Genomic DNA, 20,073 nt, shown 5'->3' with positions numbered 1-20,073 from the left:
ACACGAAAGATGAAAGAAATCTTGCCGCAAGACCCTACTAGACTCTGGACAGTCTAGACTGTAGAGTCTAGTTTCCGCATTACCGACGCGACGGCGACGTTCGCGGTTCACACGGTTCGTCCTCTCGCCGCCGTGCGGCGGTAGCGTCGCGTGCCGCGGCCGGTGCGGCGGCCCGCGGCCCGCGAGCAGCACCAGCACCAGCAGTGGCAGGTGGCAGCAGTGTCGCGAACGGCGAAAGGCGAAGGCAGTGCGCGGATCTTGACGCGTGTCGCGCGAGCTTCACGCGAGTTTACCTTGACGCGAAAGTGCCGGGGGGATTGTAAATCTCTGCGATAATCGCGGCAACGCGCAGCCGGGGCGATCGCTCTCACGCGTCGACGCGTTACAACGCGCGAGCGACGCGCCTTCCCTCGCTCGATTCCGACCTGACGTGAGATCGGCAGTCGGCAGTCGGCAGTCGGCACCGCGCACCGCGCACGGACCAGGGACGTCCGACGTCGCCGAGAAACGCCATTTTGTGGTCGCGCTGTCGGGACGTAAACATCGGACTTTCCAATTGTACTTGACGCGACGGGAAAGTCGCCTGGCGACGGGTCTCCGCCCGAGCGGCTCCTCCGTGGCCCTGCGCGGCCCGACGACCTCGGTTCCGCGTCCAGGGCGACCGTCGCGGCGCGACAGCGTCCCGTCTCGCGACTGACGCGCTGACGTTTCGCGCCAAATCCCAAGTCGTCTACGCACACCTGGCGCACACGCCACACGGTGCACCCCGCGCCACGAGAAACAGCTGTCGTTGCGGCGCCGATCGTGCGGCGATATCGACGATATCCACCGACCGAGACCAGGTAACCGGCGCGCGGCGCGGCGTCGAAGCGGTCGAGGCCAACGATTCGATTGCGAGCGACCTCCGCGACTCGTTGTCGCTACTCGGTTCCCGAGACAGTGCGCGATGTTCCGAATATTCCGATTTCACGCGTTACGCGTTACGTATCTCTTGTTTACGTGTGACGCGTCATTACAGATGGCCGATGGCCACCGAGTCTCGAGACGCTCGAGTCTGTGGAGTCCTGACTGTCTGGAGTAACGACACTAACGACGATTAAATCGTACTTGTCATTTGTCGGGGCTTTGAACTTGAACGTTTTTCGTTTTGTTTCTGCGCGCTTCAGATCGGACTACGATCTGATTATAATTCGAGACCTTCGGAGATGTACTTGTCGTAAAGTTTCAGAGACGCTCTTTCATAGGGCTTAACTACCCTTTATTCCACGATAATTATTCCACTTATTCTGACAATTAATTTTTTTACCGCAGTCCTAGCATCCGTCTCGTGTCTTTTAAATATAATATAAACAATATAAATCTTTGACACACACACACACACACACACACACACATGTTGACGTTGTCAACTAACGATAATATCCTGTTCTTTTCAGAATCACGGTGTGTAGCGAGAACTTTACGCGCCGCATAGAACTTGGGTATGGGAATAACGAAAATGACCGTGACAATTATTTACAAGTGAATATTTTATCGACTAAGATTTGAAGATATGCTTTTTGTTCGTGCAAAGAGACTTGATGAGTGCGCAAAAGTATAAGGAATGGTATTCTATTGGATTCAGCTGGATGTCAGATAAGCTGAAAAATGTCTGGTGATGCAGGATGGAACGCCGTTATTCACCATCCTTCCGACTTAGAATTGCAAAATTGGAATTGGGAAGAAAACGATGGGGAGCAAGAGAAAGAGCTTCCTTCGACCGTTGACATGGATGCCATAAAAGGTGGCGGTAGTTGGGATCCTGCTACTGAACCTAATGGTATCTTCGAAATTCATACTGCCAGGTATAAATTTCATAACTTAACTGCTGTTGGATTAATTTTTTTTTGTTTCCTTTAAATTACAGGAACAGATTCGGTCGATTCCGAAGAAGACTCTGATTCCGACGACGAAAGCTCTGGTGGAAGCGAAGGCAGTTGCTCTTATTCGGATTCTAATTCTGAGTCAGACGACGAAAGTAGCGGCGAGGAAGAGGGTAGCGGATCTAATTCGGACTGTTCGTCCGAACATAGCGAACAAACATTTTCCATTCAAGAAACTAATTTTGAACAAGTGCGTTAAAAGACAATTGTTTTTAAACCTGTTATTTATCGCTTTATTTCTGCGACTTCTGTAAAAAGATATTTTGTCGTGCGTTGCAGGGAGCATTGAAATTGAAAATCACCATGAAAGGTCCAAAGAAAGAAGAAAACTCCGAGAAAATTAAATGTGAGAAAAGTAAGAGAACCGCCGTCACGAAAAAGGTCAAGACCAATCATGGGACTAAGGTGATTGTAATAAATAATTTTTTTAATTTATGAGAATATATATGTGAGTTATGTACGCACGTTGTGTCTTGATTTTTATTTTAATTCGCGACTCCGTTTTTTATCAAAATACGATATACAATATATATATATATATATATATTATTTATGTAACGTCACACATATGAATTGATCCAGTCCTCAGAATGTAGCGAAGACTCAGACTCATCTGTGGGCCACGCGGCGTCGCAACTAGCACAGCAACAACAGTCGCAACAACAACATCAGCATCACCATCACGCGCCGCTACAAGAAATCAATCGGGAAGATTTAGCGACCGTCTTGCCTGCGCAAGAGCAAGAAGACGCGCCATTCGACGGATTTGAGGATTCGGAGAGCGGTCGGCTGGTGTCAAAGGCGATCGAGCGCATGTCGCTCGGCGCGGACTCGGACACGAGTGAAAACGGCGATCAGAATCCCGTGCCTGTGTACAGCTCCACTTTGTTGCAGCAATTTGTCGAAAAGACTGCCATGCTGTCGGAGCCACGGAAGAGGCGCAGCAAATGCGGCAAAAAATTGAACAACGATAACGAGTACCCATGCGTATCGAACGTGTCGCCCGACTCTGGTATTCAGTCGGTGGACGATAGTCCGTTACACCTGGCGATCAGTCCTGTCAGTCCTCCAGCGCCGACTCAATCCCCGATCCAATCGTCGATCGCCACTAAACCGGCAGTGAACGTCGATCGGGTTCTCTATCCTCCGAAAAGGAAACCTGGTAGACCAGCGAAAACAGTGTCTGCGCAACCACGCGGACCCGGCAGGCCGCGTTTAAAGCCGGAAATCGTCGAAAAGATCCAAAAGATCGAGAAAGCGGAGAAAGAAAGAAACGAGTCTTTAAAAAATCTAAAGACGCCCGAACCTCGATTAACGGAAAAGAAGGAAGCTGCGAAAGACGCGAATACTGGAAAGAGCACGAAAGAAGACGCAGCTTCGGTTAGAAAGCGGGGTAACGCAAAGTCCGTTGCATCGAGGGAAATGAAAGAGGACGCATCTCTTGCGAGTAAAAGAATTAAGGGCAAAACGACGTATCAAAAGAAACGTTACGGTAACTCGGTGAAAAGCTCTTCGCGGGAGAAGACGATGGTGAAGAAGACCCCGGGAACGAGTTCCCCGATGAGAGTAAAATGCCTAAGCAGATCTACCGCGAGCAAGCTCGTGCCACAGTGCGATGGTAGGACTTGCCGAAAGGTAAGGCAAGATAGAACATGCGTGTCTAATAAGACTACGGTTCCGTTGACGCGACAGAAGCAAACGTCTTGCGAGCGTCACGTTACGAACGATCAAAAGATGTTGAGCATCGATAAGAGAACGGGTTCAAAGGAGAATAGGAATAACGCGGTCGCCGTCGTCGCCAGAAAATTAGCCAAGAGAGTCGCGCCTCCGACCACTAGACGTGTTCTGAAAGAGAACAAATGCAACAAGAAAACTACCGTAGCGGACTTTGAGACCAATGGCGTGGGTGTGCAGACGTTAATATCGTTGCCAGTCGGCGACGTGTTAAAGGCAGAAAATATGGAGCGAGCTTGCTCGGCTTCCAACAAGTGTGACAAGCCGATGAAGCCAATACAACGCAATCATTGTCACAAACATCATCATCGTCATCATCATCGTCATCACAAACATCGTCGGAGACTGCTCGCGCCACCGAAGAATCCCATTCGCATCGATCCATATATCTTCCAGGAACTGGAGAAATTGATCGAAGAATTTGCAAAGTTGTGTAGTTTGGGCAAGAACAACACCAGCGTCAATCATTCCGAGTTACCACAAATCTTCCGCGTAAAGAAACTGACGAAAAAGAGAAAAGGCGGCGATGTCAATGCGAATGACGATCAGAAATTGAAGCGACGCTTGAAAAAGGAAAAGATACTAACGGGTACTGACTCCAAGAGCAGCGCCAACACCAGCACGAGTTCCAATCCGAACGAGCAGCGGTTACCATTGAAGAAACGCCACTATCATGTGTCGAGTCCGCACAGTTCGCAAAGCTCGAACGCGAGCTGCACCGATGCGAATGCGAACGAGTCCAATTCCACGGAGACCCATATAGAGGAAGCGATTGAAGCTACTATTACGAGATATGGTGGCGGTAGCTCGAGATCCTCCATTCACGACGAGGAGGCCATGCCGGTGACGCCGAAGAAAAGACCAAGAGATACCGAGAGCGCGGCATCTGAGAAACAGGGTAGCGATGAAGATAAATCCCCCAGTCAGGTAGAGGTTCAACCACGCCGGAAGAAAAAGATTGTCAAGGATCTTCGTGTCACCGTTACGAAATTGTCATCCGAAAGTCACAGCTTTCTCGACAAGAATGACAAGGAGAAGTCCGCGGATAAGAGTTCCAAGATTGCCACGGAGAAATCTGGTAAATCGGAAAAGACAGTCGTGGTGTCGGAGAAGTCGTCTAAGACCGATAAAACGCAGTCAAACGACAAAATGGATATTGAACACGTTCGTACGGAAAAGAGTATAAAGGTCGACTCAGAGACGCACGTGTCCGAGATGTTCGACGACGGTGAAACTGTGATCGAGAGCAAGGTAGCTCAGATCGGTACGTTGAACGTGCCAAATCTCATGAATAATACCGCGACGATGACACTCACGAAGAAGAAGATACGAAGACGGAAAGCTATTAATCGCACGGGCTTTCCTACTCTGAAGAAAAAGAAGAAGAAACTCGTAGATTCTCCCAGAGTGGTCAAGTCAACGGTATTGGCCAGCGCTAACGGGATATGTAAAGATCGGGACATAGTCGAAGATATAGAGGATAATAAGGCGTCTTTGATGGCGAGCAAAGCTCAGAACGTTATGGAGAACAGCGATAGTACGGGACATGATAAAAGTGACGTGAAGAATTTGAATACGTCTAATACGGTGCAAGAGACATCCAGTCGAAGTGGTTCGGATGAGGTACGCGAGTCTTGTCCCGGTCAGCTGCGAGTTCGTAAGGATCTCGTGGAATCCGACAGCAGCGTGCTGTCCGAGAAGCTATATCCGAGCCCGGTAAAGTACGAGAAAATACCGGACTGTCGGATCTATGACGAGAATGCATCGTTGGAGGAATCCCTCGAACGTTACAATCAGAATCAACGTATTGCGGAGCTAAACGAGGAGAATTTGAGGAAATTAGAACGCGCGAATGCTCAGGTGGCGAATGTCAAGATGGAATTATCTGGTTGTTTTAACAATAATCACAAAAGAAGAAGAGGCTCGACCAGTCCTTCCAATCTATATTCCAATCTCGGGAGAAGCACAAAGAGATTAAGAAGCGCGGGCTATGATACGGAAAGCGAGGCACCGCCCAGCAGCGACGTGGCCAGCGAGGATCAAGAGGTCGGCAGGAAACCCGCCGCAGGTCCCATTCATAACCGGAAGAAACAGTCGAGGTGGAAGAAGCGATATTTACAGGCCAGCAGCATATTCTCCGAGTATAAGAAGGACCTCGAGTCTAAAAAACTCGCCGGTGTCGATGCCAAACGAAAAATTATCGTTTGCGCCAATTCAGACGAGCATTATGCTGCGGAGCACGTACCAAACATTATACCGACTGGTAAACTGTTGCGACAGAGGAAAACGCCATTTCAACTGCAGTACGATTTATTGTGGCTGCACGCTCAATCGAGATTACCCGGTCGAGATTTGGTGCCATCGTGGAATTACAAGTAAGTAAAATGTTCTCTTTATTTAATTCCAGATATGTCTGAACTACGAAGCACGTTTATTATGTTACATATCTCAAGCGTGTATATAATATTGTGAATAATATCATTTTTTAATTTTTTATACACATAAAAGAAATTAAATTTAGAAATGTGCAATAATGTTGCGTGTATTTTTTTGCAGAAAAATTCGAACGAACATTTATTATGATGTTAAACCAACTACTCTCTACGAGGCGCAAGCCTGTGAATGTAAACCAGAAAGCGGCTGCGGAGACGATTGTATTAATCGCATGGTGTTCAGCGAATGTTCGCCACAACTGTGCCCTTGCAGCGACAAATGCGAGAATCAAAAGATTCAAAAGCACGAGTGGTCGCCAGGACTACAGAGATTCATGACGGAGGACAAAGGGTGGGGAGTAAGGACGCAACAAGCTATCAAATCCGGCGACTTTATCCTCGAATACGTGGGTGAAGTCGTGTCAGAGAGGGAGTTTAAGTCGAGGATGGCGACCAGGTATGATTGTTTTTTTTTTTTTTCACTACGCTAAGTATCAAATCAATTTTTTTCATTCTTATTCTTTTTCCACTTTCATAAAATTAAAAAAGGATAAAAATAAAAACAAAAAGTATATGAAAATGTGTGAAACGATAGATACGCCAACGATACGCATCACTATTGTTTGCATCTGGACGGTGGCCTAGTGATCGATGGTCATCGCATGGGAGGTGACGGAAGATTCGTGAATCATTCGTGCGAGCCGAATTGTGAGATGCAAAAATGGAGTGTTCTCGGGCTGCCACGTATGGCACTATTCGCATCGAGAGATATTAAACCAGGAGAAGAATTAACGTACGATTACAATTTCGCGCTTTTCAACCCATCGGAAGGACAGCAGTGTAGATGCGGTAGTAATGCCTGTAGAGGTGTTATAGGTAAAAATTTATGGAAGATGAATTATCTTCGCGGTTAAGTGTCAGATATTTCAGTTGTAAATTCTGTACGGCAGGTGGAAAGAGTCAAAGGGTAGCTCGAAGCATTCCCTCTCTACCGTCGCAAATGGAGACTATCGAAAGAAGATCGGTGGGCAGACCACGGAAAAACATTCGTAAATCGAACGCGGTGCAATCGGCCAACTCCAAGAACATCTGCAAGTCTCGCAAAGTAGGAGATCCGACCTTGACGCACAACACGCCACAATTGAAACCGATGTCTTATCAGCAACGATGCTTCGCGCGTGAACATCACTGTTTCTTGTTGAGGAATCTGGAGAAAGTGCGACGACTCAAATCGGCGTCGGTACAGCAAGTTCAAGTACAGAACGGGAAAACGAAATCCGGTAACGCGAGCGTGGCGAAGGAAAAGAGTTCGGGAGACTCTAAAGCGCAATCCGATGCATTTTTCTCTCAATTAACTGCGCTGACGAACACCAACGCGCGTACTGTACGAACGCGTAGACTCGCACAGGCACAGGATGATCCAGAGGTACATAAGACTGCAAAACTAGCCAAGGTCAGTAGATGGTTCATTTATCGGAAATAATAATAGAAAAAAATGACATCGACAAAGAGTTGTAATGAGAATGTAATGACACATTACATCCCATTATTATATTGTAGACTAAAAAACAAGTGTCGTTGTAATATTTTATTTTTTACAGGTATTAAAAGATTTATACACAATTGTTGCAACAGCGAATGATGAAAACGGTCAGCTGTTGTGCATTCCTTTCATGACTTTACCTCCTAAAAGAAAATTATCCGATTACTATGAGAAGATCGTAGAACCCATCGATCTGATTACGATAGATCAGTGCATTGGTACTGGTCATTACAAAACTGCAGAACAGTTTGATCAGGATATGATAAGACTTTTCGACAACAATGTGAGATTCTTTGGTAGAACATCTGAGATAGGAATCGCTGCGGCGAGATTACGGAAATTATACTTGGGAAGTAAACCTGATTTTGTTGACGCTATAACGGAGGCGACTGGTTCTCCGCCGTCTCAAGGCTTTTTACCACCTCGTGGATCTACGGCTGGAGAGGAGGATGTAATCAGATGCATTTGCGGACTACACAGGTAAATTAATCACATTGATTATTGGTCTAATATGCATTCAACTGTATTCAAAAGTAGAATGAGATTAGACAGACACACACACACACACATCTACGCGCGCGCGCGCGTTACATTTCCCTATAGAAATATGTATCTTTACTTTAAAAAAGTAATTTCTTTTTCTTTTTTTGTACACGTGCATACATCATTATCTTTTCTTTAAATATATCTTTATTGATCATTTTTTACAGAGATGAAGGTTTGATGATCCAGTGCGAACGATGTCTTGTTTGGCAACATTGTGACTGTGTTAAAGCAGACACGAGCGTCGAATCTTATCTATGTGAAAGATGTCAACCTCGTGAGGTTGATTTAGAAATTCCATTAGAAGGCGAGGAAGAAGAGGAAGGCAAGAAGCATTACGTGACGCTGATGCGAGGCGATCTGCAACTCCGACAAGGCGACACGGTATACGTTTTAAGGGACACGCCTGACAAACACACATACAAAACTATACAGAAGCCCGATTACGAGCAGATGGACATTTTTAGAATCGAACGTCTATGGAAGAATCGCGAGTAAGTGGTCGTTTTATATTATATATAACACGTAGGTCAAATCGCGTATCCATTGAAACTATAGATGAACTATAGATTTTAAAATTTAATCATTTATTTAATAGAGGTGAGAGGTTTGTCTTTGGACATCATTATCTCAGACCTCATGAAACATATCACGAGCCAACGCGAAAGTTTTATGTAAACGAAGTTGTGTGCGCTCCGTTATACGAAGCTGTTCCTTGCGATCTCGTGGCTGAGCGATGTTGGGTATTGGATCCTCATACTTTTTGTAAAGGTACATATATTATATATATATATATATATATATATATATATATATATATATATATATTAGCGTTTTATTCGAGCCTATCATTGTATATGTCATTGCTCGTTATTTTCTAATGGAAACTAACTTTGTTATTACACGTGCTTTTGAATTAAGGACGCCCTGTTGGTTCTACTCCTGAGCATACTTATGTATGCGAATATCGCGTTGATCGCGCAGCACGACTTTTTACAAAAGTGGCTAGAGCCAGGCATACAGTATGCACGAAACCTTACGCATTTGAAACCTTCCCACAACGTATAAAACATTATCGCACCTACTTGGTAAGAGCGATTATAAGTCTATCAAAATCATTTTTACATTAATACTTATCGTATTAAGTATGTTAAGTAATATTTAATTTTATTTCCAGCCTCATAGTCTCGATGGAATCAAGATGTTTAAAGATAAGAAGAAAAATAGCAATCAGGAAGTAGATGGGAATCAAAAGTTGGAATCCAACGATAACGTAAAGACGCACAAAGAACACAAATGTGGTAACAGGACTAGGCGGAAGTCGGGCGAGATCTTGGTCGCACCACCTGCGACGTTGTACGCTCAAGTAATTATTGCGAAGGATCACTATTTGTTGTACAATTATGTACGATATTGGTGTTTGACATGTTATCATTTGCAGCGGGAGGAGCAAAGGAAAAAATTGAACATTATTCTACTAAATCTACTACAGAGAATGCCGAATAAGAAAGATCCGTTGGATCTGTCGTTTCTTCTAGAAAGGAACAGGCGAAATCGGAAGAGACCCGGCGGACTTAATCCGTGACAGTGGGTAATGTCACAACGATAATATCGTATTGTATATATAGGCTAATCTAGAGTTACTACTAATTTTGATCTTAGTCAGATTAATAGGCTGGTTGATTCCAATCGTTCTAAACTTGGTTCTGCTACAGCTACGTGAATCAAGATAATTGTACATCTATCTTTTCCCTTCCCCTCCCCTCCCTTCCCTTCCTTTCCCTTTTCCTCGCCCTCTTAACGAGGAAAGCGTGAGAGAAATTTTTCCTCTTCGTACAACCCGTCCATTGGTGTAATTTATATCTATATCTATATAGGTATATATATATATATATATATATATATATATATATATATAAAATAGCCGAAATAATATTTAACATAGACAAAATTGTCGATTGATATTTTTTTACATTTTTTTTTCTTTTTTATAGATGTCTTGTCATAGACGACTAGATCTTAACATGTATTTGTTTTGTTAACTCTCATGACCAGTCTACAATTAGTCGTTAGTCATTAGTCAGATGTCGGAAGAAATAGTCATAAACGTATCGTAAGGCAATCGGAAGTCTGTAATCGATGATCGTAAAAGATGGCATTTGGCCAATCGCTCACGATCGCCGATTACAGACGTCCGCGATCGCCTTACGATACGCTTATGATTTTTTCCGACCCTCTTTCGACATCTGACTAACGACTAACGACTCATTGTAGACTTGGCCATCAACTTTTTAATTACCGGCGATAAAATAGGTATATCTGTTGATTTATATAACGACAAGAATCATGTTGTAAACACGTAATAGGTACTTTAAACTGAGTAGACTATGCTCATTTTATCATAATTAGGATATTTAAGAGAAGAAAAGTAATCGAAAGTTAAAACTTAAGTGTAATCGATTCTCCTGCGAATTGGTTTATTATATTAATATAATTGTAAATCGCGGACTCTTGTATAGAAAATGTTTTGTACATTTTTTTCATAGTTAATATAGCTAAATGTACAAACTATACATTTTGTGGGTTTAAAAGAGTAAACGTTATGTCAGTGCGAGCGGTAAGAATCTAAAGAATCAATCATATGAGAATATGGATACAAGCGTGTGTATTTACGTATATAATGCTTTGTTGCACAGAAGTAATATTATATTTTTCATAATCCCTCGATATTATATTTGAATCACGTGTAACATACTTTCTTCACTTTATGAAAGAACCTTTACTAATGTATTTAATTTATTGATATAATGAATAGTCGAGAGAACGCGATCGGAGATGGGTCGCAGTGATTCCAAAATTGTACATATGTGTACTCAGGACTTCATATTTATTATTGCATTACACAGTATGGTAGATACATATGACGATAAATATGTTTGATACATATGAATCTTACTCTTTTCTTTTTCTCGCGTACTAAACTATATTATCCATATATTATATTTACTTTTATAGAAACTTGCAGCATTACGTTTGTTTCAACGTAAGACGAAAGTATTAAAAGTAATATTATTAACACATTATATTATATTTTATTAATTTTTCTTTTGTAACTACACCTATATTCGGAGTATTAGCAACAAGTACTGAAATATTTATTATATTGTGTAATTCAAAAATAAAATAAAAAAGAAAGGATTCGAAGCTGGCCTTCTATGTAAAGCTAGTGTATCATAAAAAAGGGATACACGATATGTGAGCAATTTTTGAAAAAAAAAAAAAAAAAAAATTAAAATAATGCTGATCCACGTATTATGCGTTGATTTTAGTAAATTATAAGAACGTCGAACACAGAATGTCATCGCCGTGCATTTTCCATGACATACAGTTGCATTATTTTATTCTATTATTTTTACGAGATCTTTATTCGTTAAGAACGCGTAAAATGCAACTTATATCTGTATCATATTGATATCGAAAACAATGTTGGCGTAAAAAAGAATAGAGTATCACAATTTATTTTAATATATGTAATTACAATCTTATATATATGGCTTTTGTTACCATACAGCCATATACGAATGTATGCTTCGTGAGATATTTTTAGCGATGTGGACGTGCTTTACTAATTAATAATTATATATTTCTGTTTGTTTTTATCTCCGTGCTTTCAGATAGCGTATACATATTATTGTTTTAAGAGTAACATTTCATCTATGTTTGTAGATGGACAAATCTCTTTTTAATCTTTTCATCAGCTATAATGACATTAACAATTATGCGGCATGTGTAACAACAACGATCATCTTAATCAAATATTTTTATTGAAATCGTGTTATATATTAGAATGCATAAAAATTATGTTATTAAATATTTCGTACAATATGGTAATATATGAAGAGATATTATATAGTTTATAATTGTATGAACAAAAAGTTTTTCGAGTATATATAATTTTATTCATTTATATTATATTATTAGCAAGGTTTAGCGAGGTCGACAGAAATATATAACATATCGCAATAAAAGAATCATTATATTTTCATACATAAAGATCGGCAAAATCATTTTTCTTTTCAGGTCCAAAATAACTTTCGTCTTACGTTTATTGAATTTTTTTAATCGTGAAGAAGCGCGATTTTTTATGTTTTATATTAAGTGATTTTGTTTTCTGCACATCATGATTAATCGTCGTTTGAATTGTAATATATGCATATATTAATGCGATACATTAGCGACATTTTTCAGCTCATCATTCGTAACAGTAGCTGTGTAATAACTTGTCTCCTGAGTTTGCTTATACATATAATTAACACTATTATAATGCATTTAGATATAATCAAAAGAAATCTTGGAAAAAAAAATACGTTTGTTGCGACGACAGCTTTCAAACATGTAGTGCATGTACAGACTATTGTATTCTGACGAACAAAAATATACATAAAAAGTTTCCTTACACGAATTTGCCATACACGTATTTTTGCTCATTTCAATCTGTTCTTCTTAAAGTACCATTCTTGCGAATTTCGTCTTTGCGAATTTTAATATAAATTATCACAAGATTATCGCTACAAAAGAGCCCAGCATAAAAAGTTGCACATTATCTATAGATATAAAAATGCAGATAAAACCCAAAATAAATAGAACCTTTTTATTTTTATGAATATGTTTGTACATTTTTGTGTCAACAATTAAGTTTACAGGTTATGCATTAATTTTTTACTTTGCATCATATAGAAAAGGACGTACTATGCGTGATTATCGTCGTTACATAATGCAGCCCATAATGCGGCTGTTTTTTTTTTTTCTTTTTTTCATTCTTCGCTTATGGTAACACAGAGGTACTAGCATATGCTACGCGTGTAGGTGTAGGTTAAATAGAGCTCCTGATTATTTCTTAAAAAATAGCTCACCATCTCCCTTTTTCTCTCGTCTCTCCTAATATCTCTTAATTATATCTAACTTTGCGTATCGCCACACTTAATCATTACTTAAATTATTTTCGATTTCACAAAGAAGTACTTTAGCTCGGAACATCACACGCTGTACACACAATATGTACGGAGAAAAAAAGACGAGCTAATGAGACAATCATTCTCTGAACATAAAAAAAAGGATCTTTTCTGTGAATGAATAAGATCGTGAGAAGAAATGGATCATCCATCTTGTTCGTGAGACTTTTTTCAAAAACGTTCGCTCTTTCAAACGATATTAAATCATTAAAAGATGATTTGCAGATGTCTGATGCAAGTTACACTTATCATCACTAAATCTTATAATTTTTAATTCATTAATCATGAATCTGTATATAAACACTGATTTGCATTATTATTATTATTATTATTATTATTATTCTCAGAATCGATGCTTTACATATGTCATATAGGTATAGGTATAGGTATGTGTACATATACATATACCACGTATATATAAAAATATATCATTGAGATAAGGTGCGCAGCGCTGAAATAGACATCGTGAGGCGATCGTACTTTATTTCCTCGAGCGAGGATGTAATAGAAAGAAATCAAATTATTCTAGCAGAGGAAGTACGTAGGGTAACAAATGCATTACAACGTGAATACAGCATAGAACAGATGAGACCAATGTGCAAAATTAAATGTTAAATAGAGAAAATGCCGTTCCTTCTCATGCAGTACATTCAAAAAGTATACAATTAGCAAATTATATTTATGCAGGTGAGAATAATAACCATATCAGAGAGAGAAAAGTATTCCGTGTAACTAGAAGATACGGTAACTAGAAGGTACAAATATTTCGAACTGTTTAATAAACCAAGTTAATTATCGTAGCAAGACTTTGTTCGTGTCGTGTTGTGCAATGAAAAATCTGCATGTATAAAACGTGTGTCCAAGAATAATTTATTTGCGCCACAATATTTTTCTTTTTATACATTGTCGGTGGTATAGAAAGATAAGAATAGGGATAAACGATATATTATACAATATATATTTTTCTCTCTTGCATACTTTTTTGTCTTTCTAAAAGGGCACTGCACTGCTAAAAATTTCATTACTAGCGAATTCACTAGTGCACGAATTATCTGGTGCAGATTAAAGCCTGTCGCCCGCTAATCTGTCAAAACTGAAAAACATATGCGCGATTGATGAAATGGCCAACAAATAATACCTACACCAACTAGATTAGATAACTTACGCTGGACTTTAGAAACCCTATCTGGAGTTCAACTACTTACGCATACATTATTAATGTCAATTATATGTCAAATTATACGTTAATTTGCATACAACAGTTTTTAACGTGCACCGATGCATTCAAGCAAATTCGCAATCTGTTCAATGTATAAATAGATATTTTTCTGCGTAATTTTTTTACTTTATATCTGTACATATATACATGAATTTTTGAGAGTGCGTGCTATCTTTTCTATTCGTCTTTTAATACTACTTGCATGGTTTGTACCCATACGTAGTACTCTTCCTCTTTCTCTTACCTTTTCTCCTTACAGTTTTTAAAGATGCGATAAAAAGTTATATTCTTTCTCGCGAATGTTACATTGTCGTTAATGCACTTATATTATTAGACCTGTGTTACCGGTAAGAATCGAAATTCATCTCAGCATCAATTATATTTCAAAATTGACTTTCTCACATGCATTTGTTGCAATGCAAGGGAATTTTTTGTTTTATAATGCTTGTAATGTCTTTGCACATGGAGATGAAAAAATCGTGCAAATCTTTGTCGAAGCTAAGAAAGCGTAATGTTGTCTGTATCCGCTGTTATGTCGATGTAATATTCTATGTATAACATCGCAAAAACTCAAACATATACATATATATATATATATATATATATATATATATATATATATATATAACGTGTGTGGTATAAATTCTTTTCTCTACTTATGTGAGTGAGATTGTTACGTGGTGGTTGCTGTCGCAGTACTTAGAACGGGTACGCTTGTCCTCGCGCAAAAGTCTGTTATCCTTGCGAGTAATTATATCCTGCTCCCGTATTGGTAGAAGTCGGTGCCACCATTTCGTTTGTAATCTCCTGCGAATGGGTATGCAAAATTCATATGCAATTACATGAATAAACGATTTTGACGACAGATCGATTGAATTGAAAATTGAAACTTTCGGTTTACAAGAACAGCGTTCTATATGTTTATACCTTACATTTATTTTCCGTTCTCGTAACATTTACGGTGGTTGATTTATTGTTTGCTTACAGCTTGGCCGCCAGCTGCGGTAGTCTGCCCACTCTGTTGTTGTTGTTGACCCCAATACTGGTTGTTGTAATACTGTTGATTCCAGCTACTCCAATTGCCGTTGCCGTATCCATGTTGATTGTATCCTGTCTGAGCGTAGGTGCCTTGGCCATATCCCTTCCAACCACCTCCCCACTGTTGTTGTCCCCAGCCGCCACTTTGTTGATTCCAATTTCCTTGAGCCTGGCTATTTGACCACGTGTCCTGTTGACCCCAACTGGACTGTTGCGATGATCCTTGATAATTCCCACTAAAGCGAACACACAGGTATGGTTTTTAAAAATCACTTGCCGAGTCACTCACCCGATTACCAAGAAAATCTGGATCTTAAAAGTGGCTAATAGCCGCTATTACCTCATAGGCCCCCAACCACCTTGTCTGGGCGCAACAGATCGGTTTCTATCGTTTCCCGGTCTCCTATCAACTCCAGTTATTCGTCTGTCTGCTCCACGTGCCATCGCAGGTCCACCTCGTCCTCGTAGTCTCCACGGAACAGGAGGGGGTCCGTAGCTACCAGTATGCCTCATGTAACCACCCCTTTGCTGTCTCTCTCCTCTCCAACCTCCCATATTAGCGCCGCGCCAAAGATTACGACCTCTATCTTGATCTTACCCATAAACACATGCGATATGATATTGCGCAGTTTATGATAAATAATGGTGAATAATAAGAAAAGTAATACTCACAATTGTTTCTCCGATCTCGAATGTCTCGGCTGTTTCGCGAATCACGCGTTTCTTTGTTACTCTCAGTCTTGTCAAGACGCGGTCGTTTCGCCGTTGATTGTTGACTGAATCCAGCATCTTTACCTTCTTTGTTGTATTTCTCAATAAGCTTCTTAGCTTCTTCCTCATCAAGACCGATCCACTCCACTGCATCGAAAAATTCTCCCACCGAAGGTGCAGTGAACGTTGCTATTCGAATTGACATCGATTTGCACATCGTTACTTGCTTAATCTATTTTATTATAAATTGAATAGTATCATATGTTTTACAAATACAATAAATACCCTTCATTTCTGTAAGATTAGACTCTGAAGCATTTCCTTCGATTGCATTGTGCGTGGACAAACGTTGATTGTACTCCTCGTCCGTTGGTATAACAACGACCGCTTTCCGCTGATACCCGCAGAAATTCCGCATTTTTCGCCTTTGCACGGATGAATATACGTTGCCCTTCTGCATATATATATATATATATATATATATATATATATATATAATATGTATATTAGATAAAAGATTGTTTAAAAAACAATGTTTAGATATTTTACGATTTAATTATTCCAACATCTATATTCCTTCACATACGCACGCACACACGCATACCTGATCTAATATGTAGTTACGTCTTCTACCACTTGCCACGTCAATCAGTTGGTCGAGTGCGCGATTGCACCTATCAATAATTTCTCGCTGACAGGTGTTTTGATCTTGATCTGACAAAGCAATATCCTAGAAAAGAGAAACGTTGCATTAACAATAAACATTACGTAACTATATATAAAGTTTTATAAGTTTACAATTTTATGGATATACATACCCCAATTTTCTCAATTAAGTTATGGAGCGCTAAAATATTGTACAATTTATCTGGATGGTCGGCCGCGTGCTTCCTTGCCCAGGTACTTTTTCCTGCCGCGGGCAAACCGCACATCATTATCACCTCGCAATCCGCCTTCCCATCTGGCCTACGCGGACCTGCAATCTTGTCTTTCGATTCGATGTTACCGACTAAAATATAATCTGGGATTTGTTCGCGCCATGCCTCCTCTTGACCAAAATTGCAGACGAACGTGCAGTTTTTACTTAAAATATGCGGAAACAACGGTCTATCACCAAGTTCCTCTTTAGAGATATTAAACGCAGATCCAACATTCTTGCCGTTTACCGTGTAAAATAATTCTACGGTATTCTCGGGCGTCATGTCAAGATAACATCCTACAACATCGTCCTTGCCAAATGGGGAACCGTAGTCTGTGAACTTCCTGTCAGTACCCTGCTGTCCAGCGCTCGTATATGCGTAACTTAATTTTTCCTCGCCAAGTTGCATGGACGTAGAGGGTACTGACCAACCAATTCTAAGCATATGCGAGTGTTTCTCGTCTTTTGCGATAGTTGGATAGTGCTGTGTAATTCTGACTTCGTAATAGACTTTTCCATTTAAGACACCATGAGATGCTCTTGCACCAGCCCACATATCACAGAGATCCCCATCATACATAGGTGCAGCGGAGAAAAATCCATTTTTATCAATAACTAAATTCAAATCTGAATCATCTAAAAATACAAAAAAAAAATATATATATATATGCAATATTGTATACATGTACATATTATGTATTTTCTCATTTAACATATATCTAAAAAAATCTAAAAAAAATAACGCATGATTTAATCGAAAAAACTTACACCATGATAAACGTACAGCTGATTCGTCAAGATCTGGTTCATCCTCTGCTTTCTGTGGCACAGGAGATACCTGACGACGAACTTCTGCTGGGCTAGGAGATCTTTTTCTTTTCCTGTCATTGTATTCCATTCGATTTGATTCTTCTGCATCTAATGCAACTGTTTGCTTTAAGAAATAGTCTTCGGCTAGTTCCTTTTCCATGGAAATAAAAATAAGTCAATGGGCGATTCAAAATATATTAAAATTATAAGAGGCAAATGTGTGTGCATTCTTACGCATTGTTATACATTATGATTATTTTATATGTATATAAAGAAACATATATATATATATATATATATTACATACCTGTTTATCTCGTGAAATTTCATTATTATCAACTTTTTCATCTAAATTTTCCATGTTCGCTGAAATGTCCATTTTGTTGTCTCGCGCCGTATAATCATCATGGATAATCTTTTCCTCCTGCTTTAATTCAGGATCACTCGTTTTATCTACGTGATCAGGTATCACATGTGTTGGTTGTTCAACCTCCGGAATGTTCATATTATCCTTAACGTTACATCTACCCTCTATACGTTCATTTTCTTTCTCAATTGAAATTTCATCTTGACTGCTTTTCTCAAAAACATGGTGTATTTTATCAATATCTTCATCTTTAATATCTGTTTTCTCTTCCAGTTTTGTAGTATTTTCTGTTTCTGCAGTTAGCTGTTGAATTTTGCCATCTTCATCTATACCAGATATTGCTTCATGACCTTCCCGAGTTATAGAAACGTGATCTACGCATGCACGTGTACTAGGTTTTTCAGACGGTTCTGTCACAGGTACTTGGAAAATATTTGCTCGACACTTATTACCTTCTAAAATATTCACACGTTTTGCCTCTTCTGCCTCATATTCTTCAGACACCGATGAATAAACTTCCGGAAGAATGTTCGGCGCGTCATCTTTTTGCTCTTCTCCACACTTTTCGGGAGACATTTTTGACATTTCCTCTCGTTGTCGTATTACAGGTTCTTCAGAGATAGATTCTGACATCGTCACCAACGTCTCGTACGTTCTCTCGCCGTACTGAGGTTTGCTCGGAGTAGCGTGCTTCGAAGAATTTGGAGCGGTAGACGCTCTCGATGCATTTCTCGTGGAAATTTTTGTCGGAGTAGTCATCGAGGAGCTCCTAGATGCTCTGCTAGGTGTTCTCGGTGATTGCGACGATCGTGCAGCTTCCACGACTCTCTCTTGTGTTTCTTGCAAAGCCGTATCGCCAATATTTTCCGTGTGCAAAGCTGAATCATCTGCAAAAAAAATGTAATAAAATGTAGCATAGCTGCAGCTTTGTACGCTGCCGATTTATCGGGTAGGAGATATCAAGCAAAAATAAACTTAAAACTAGAAAATGAAATTTTACAAATTAACATGGGAAATCGAAAAATATGACAGCACGTTAGAGCACAATGTTCAGAATGTTAGTCACAACCTCGTTGTCAGATCAGATGCATCTTACAACGTTACGACCAACGACACGACAATGACGTGCCCATGTAGCAGGGTGACGGTGATGGTGCCGCGTCAGGAAGGTATCTCGCCGTGCGACGCACATCGCACGGTAACGGTACATCGGTAGAGTACGCGAAATAGAAGCGAGTACAAGAGAGAGGCATATTTAATGGTGCATAACAGAACAGGGACAGGTACGACTTACACTCCTGTGGTGTTTCCTCCTCCAGAGCCTTGCGTAGCCGCTCGACGAGCACTGGCTTGTTGCCCTTGGTGTCGAGGCCGCGGTCGCTCAGCGCGGCTCGCAACTCCACCACTTTCAACTTCGACGGATCCATCATGCGCGCGCGATATGCCCCGTTACGCGGACAGGCAAATTCATGCACACCTTACGCGCGAAAGAGAAAATGCTGACGATTCTCACGAAAGACCCATGTACACGCGCCACTGACCCGCGCTGCATACACAATATGGCGGGACGGTCGCAAGTCGCAAAACAGTTGGTTACGTAGCGCGCGCTCTTGCTATTGGCTGGCCGCGCCAGCCGTTCCGAACCGACGCCAGCTGCACGTCCAACCGCGAACGCTGTTTCATTCGCGACCAAAAGAGCGGCGCGCACGGCGATTGGGTCACTCCAAGGCGGGACGCGCGACCATTGGTTCACGTTGGCCCCCCCCCCCCACATTGGCCTAAACGCACGCCGCTCCTGCGAATTTAAAAAGGGCGGACACACG

At 40.7% G+C, this 20,073-nt stretch overlaps 2 protein-coding genes across 7 annotated transcripts; one reads left to right on the top strand and one right to left on the bottom strand.

Annotated features, from left to right (window-relative positions):
* Positions 1-202: 202 nt before the first annotated feature.
* Positions 203-12,636, top strand: Ash1 (histone-lysine N-methyltransferase ash1). 3 transcript variants are annotated; one of them, XM_077404269.1, is made up of 14 exons: positions 203-842; positions 1,437-1,481; positions 1,574-1,819; positions 1,907-2,112; positions 2,202-2,327; positions 2,505-6,031; positions 6,213-6,545; positions 6,684-6,964; positions 7,039-7,541; positions 7,690-8,111; positions 8,342-8,668; positions 8,773-8,945; positions 9,096-9,262; positions 9,352-12,636. In XM_077404269.1, exons 3-14 carry the CDS (start codon positions 1,648-1,650, stop codon positions 9,757-9,759), a joined length of 6,645 nt encoding a protein of 2,214 aa, XP_077260395.1. In that variant the 5' UTR covers positions 203-842; positions 1,437-1,481; positions 1,574-1,647; the 3' UTR covers positions 9,760-12,636. The 3 variants fall into 3 exon arrangements, with proteins under 3 accessions (XP_077260395.1, XP_077260394.1, XP_077260397.1); XM_077404268.1 differs by having other exon boundaries at positions 1,437-1,521; positions 1,625-1,819; XM_077404271.1 differs by having other exon boundaries at positions 1,437-1,819; positions 9,352-9,540; positions 9,616-12,636.
* Positions 11,447-19,814, bottom strand: LOC143896400 (uncharacterized). Of its 4 annotated transcripts, XM_077404275.1 has the most exons (11): positions 19,545-19,814; positions 18,703-19,137; positions 18,191-18,624; positions 17,842-18,034; positions 16,973-17,709; positions 16,759-16,884; positions 16,440-16,608; positions 16,116-16,343; positions 15,784-16,036; positions 15,391-15,679; positions 11,447-15,212 (listed from the first exon to the last, which is right to left on the bottom strand). In XM_077404275.1, exons 1-11 carry the CDS (start codon positions 19,678-19,680, stop codon positions 15,141-15,143), a joined length of 3,072 nt encoding a protein of 1,023 aa, XP_077260401.1. In that variant the 5' UTR covers positions 19,681-19,814; the 3' UTR covers positions 11,447-15,140. The 4 variants fall into 4 exon arrangements, with proteins under 4 accessions (XP_077260401.1, XP_077260400.1, XP_077260399.1 ...); XM_077404274.1 differs by having other exon boundaries at positions 15,333-15,679; positions 18,191-19,137; XM_077404273.1 differs by having other exon boundaries at positions 15,338-15,679; positions 18,191-19,137.
* Between the last annotated feature and the right edge of the window lie 259 nt (positions 19,815-20,073).

The sequence above is a fragment of the Temnothorax americanus genome, unplaced genomic scaffold (assembly GCF_048541705.1).
Source record: "Temnothorax americanus isolate GAGA-0224 unplaced genomic scaffold, ASM4854170v1 Scaffold18, whole genome shotgun sequence".
Classification (NCBI taxonomy): domain Eukaryota; kingdom Metazoa; phylum Arthropoda; class Insecta; order Hymenoptera; family Formicidae; genus Temnothorax; species Temnothorax americanus.
Note: the sequence above shows the minus strand (reverse complement) of the source record. Positions and strands in the feature narration are given on the sequence as shown.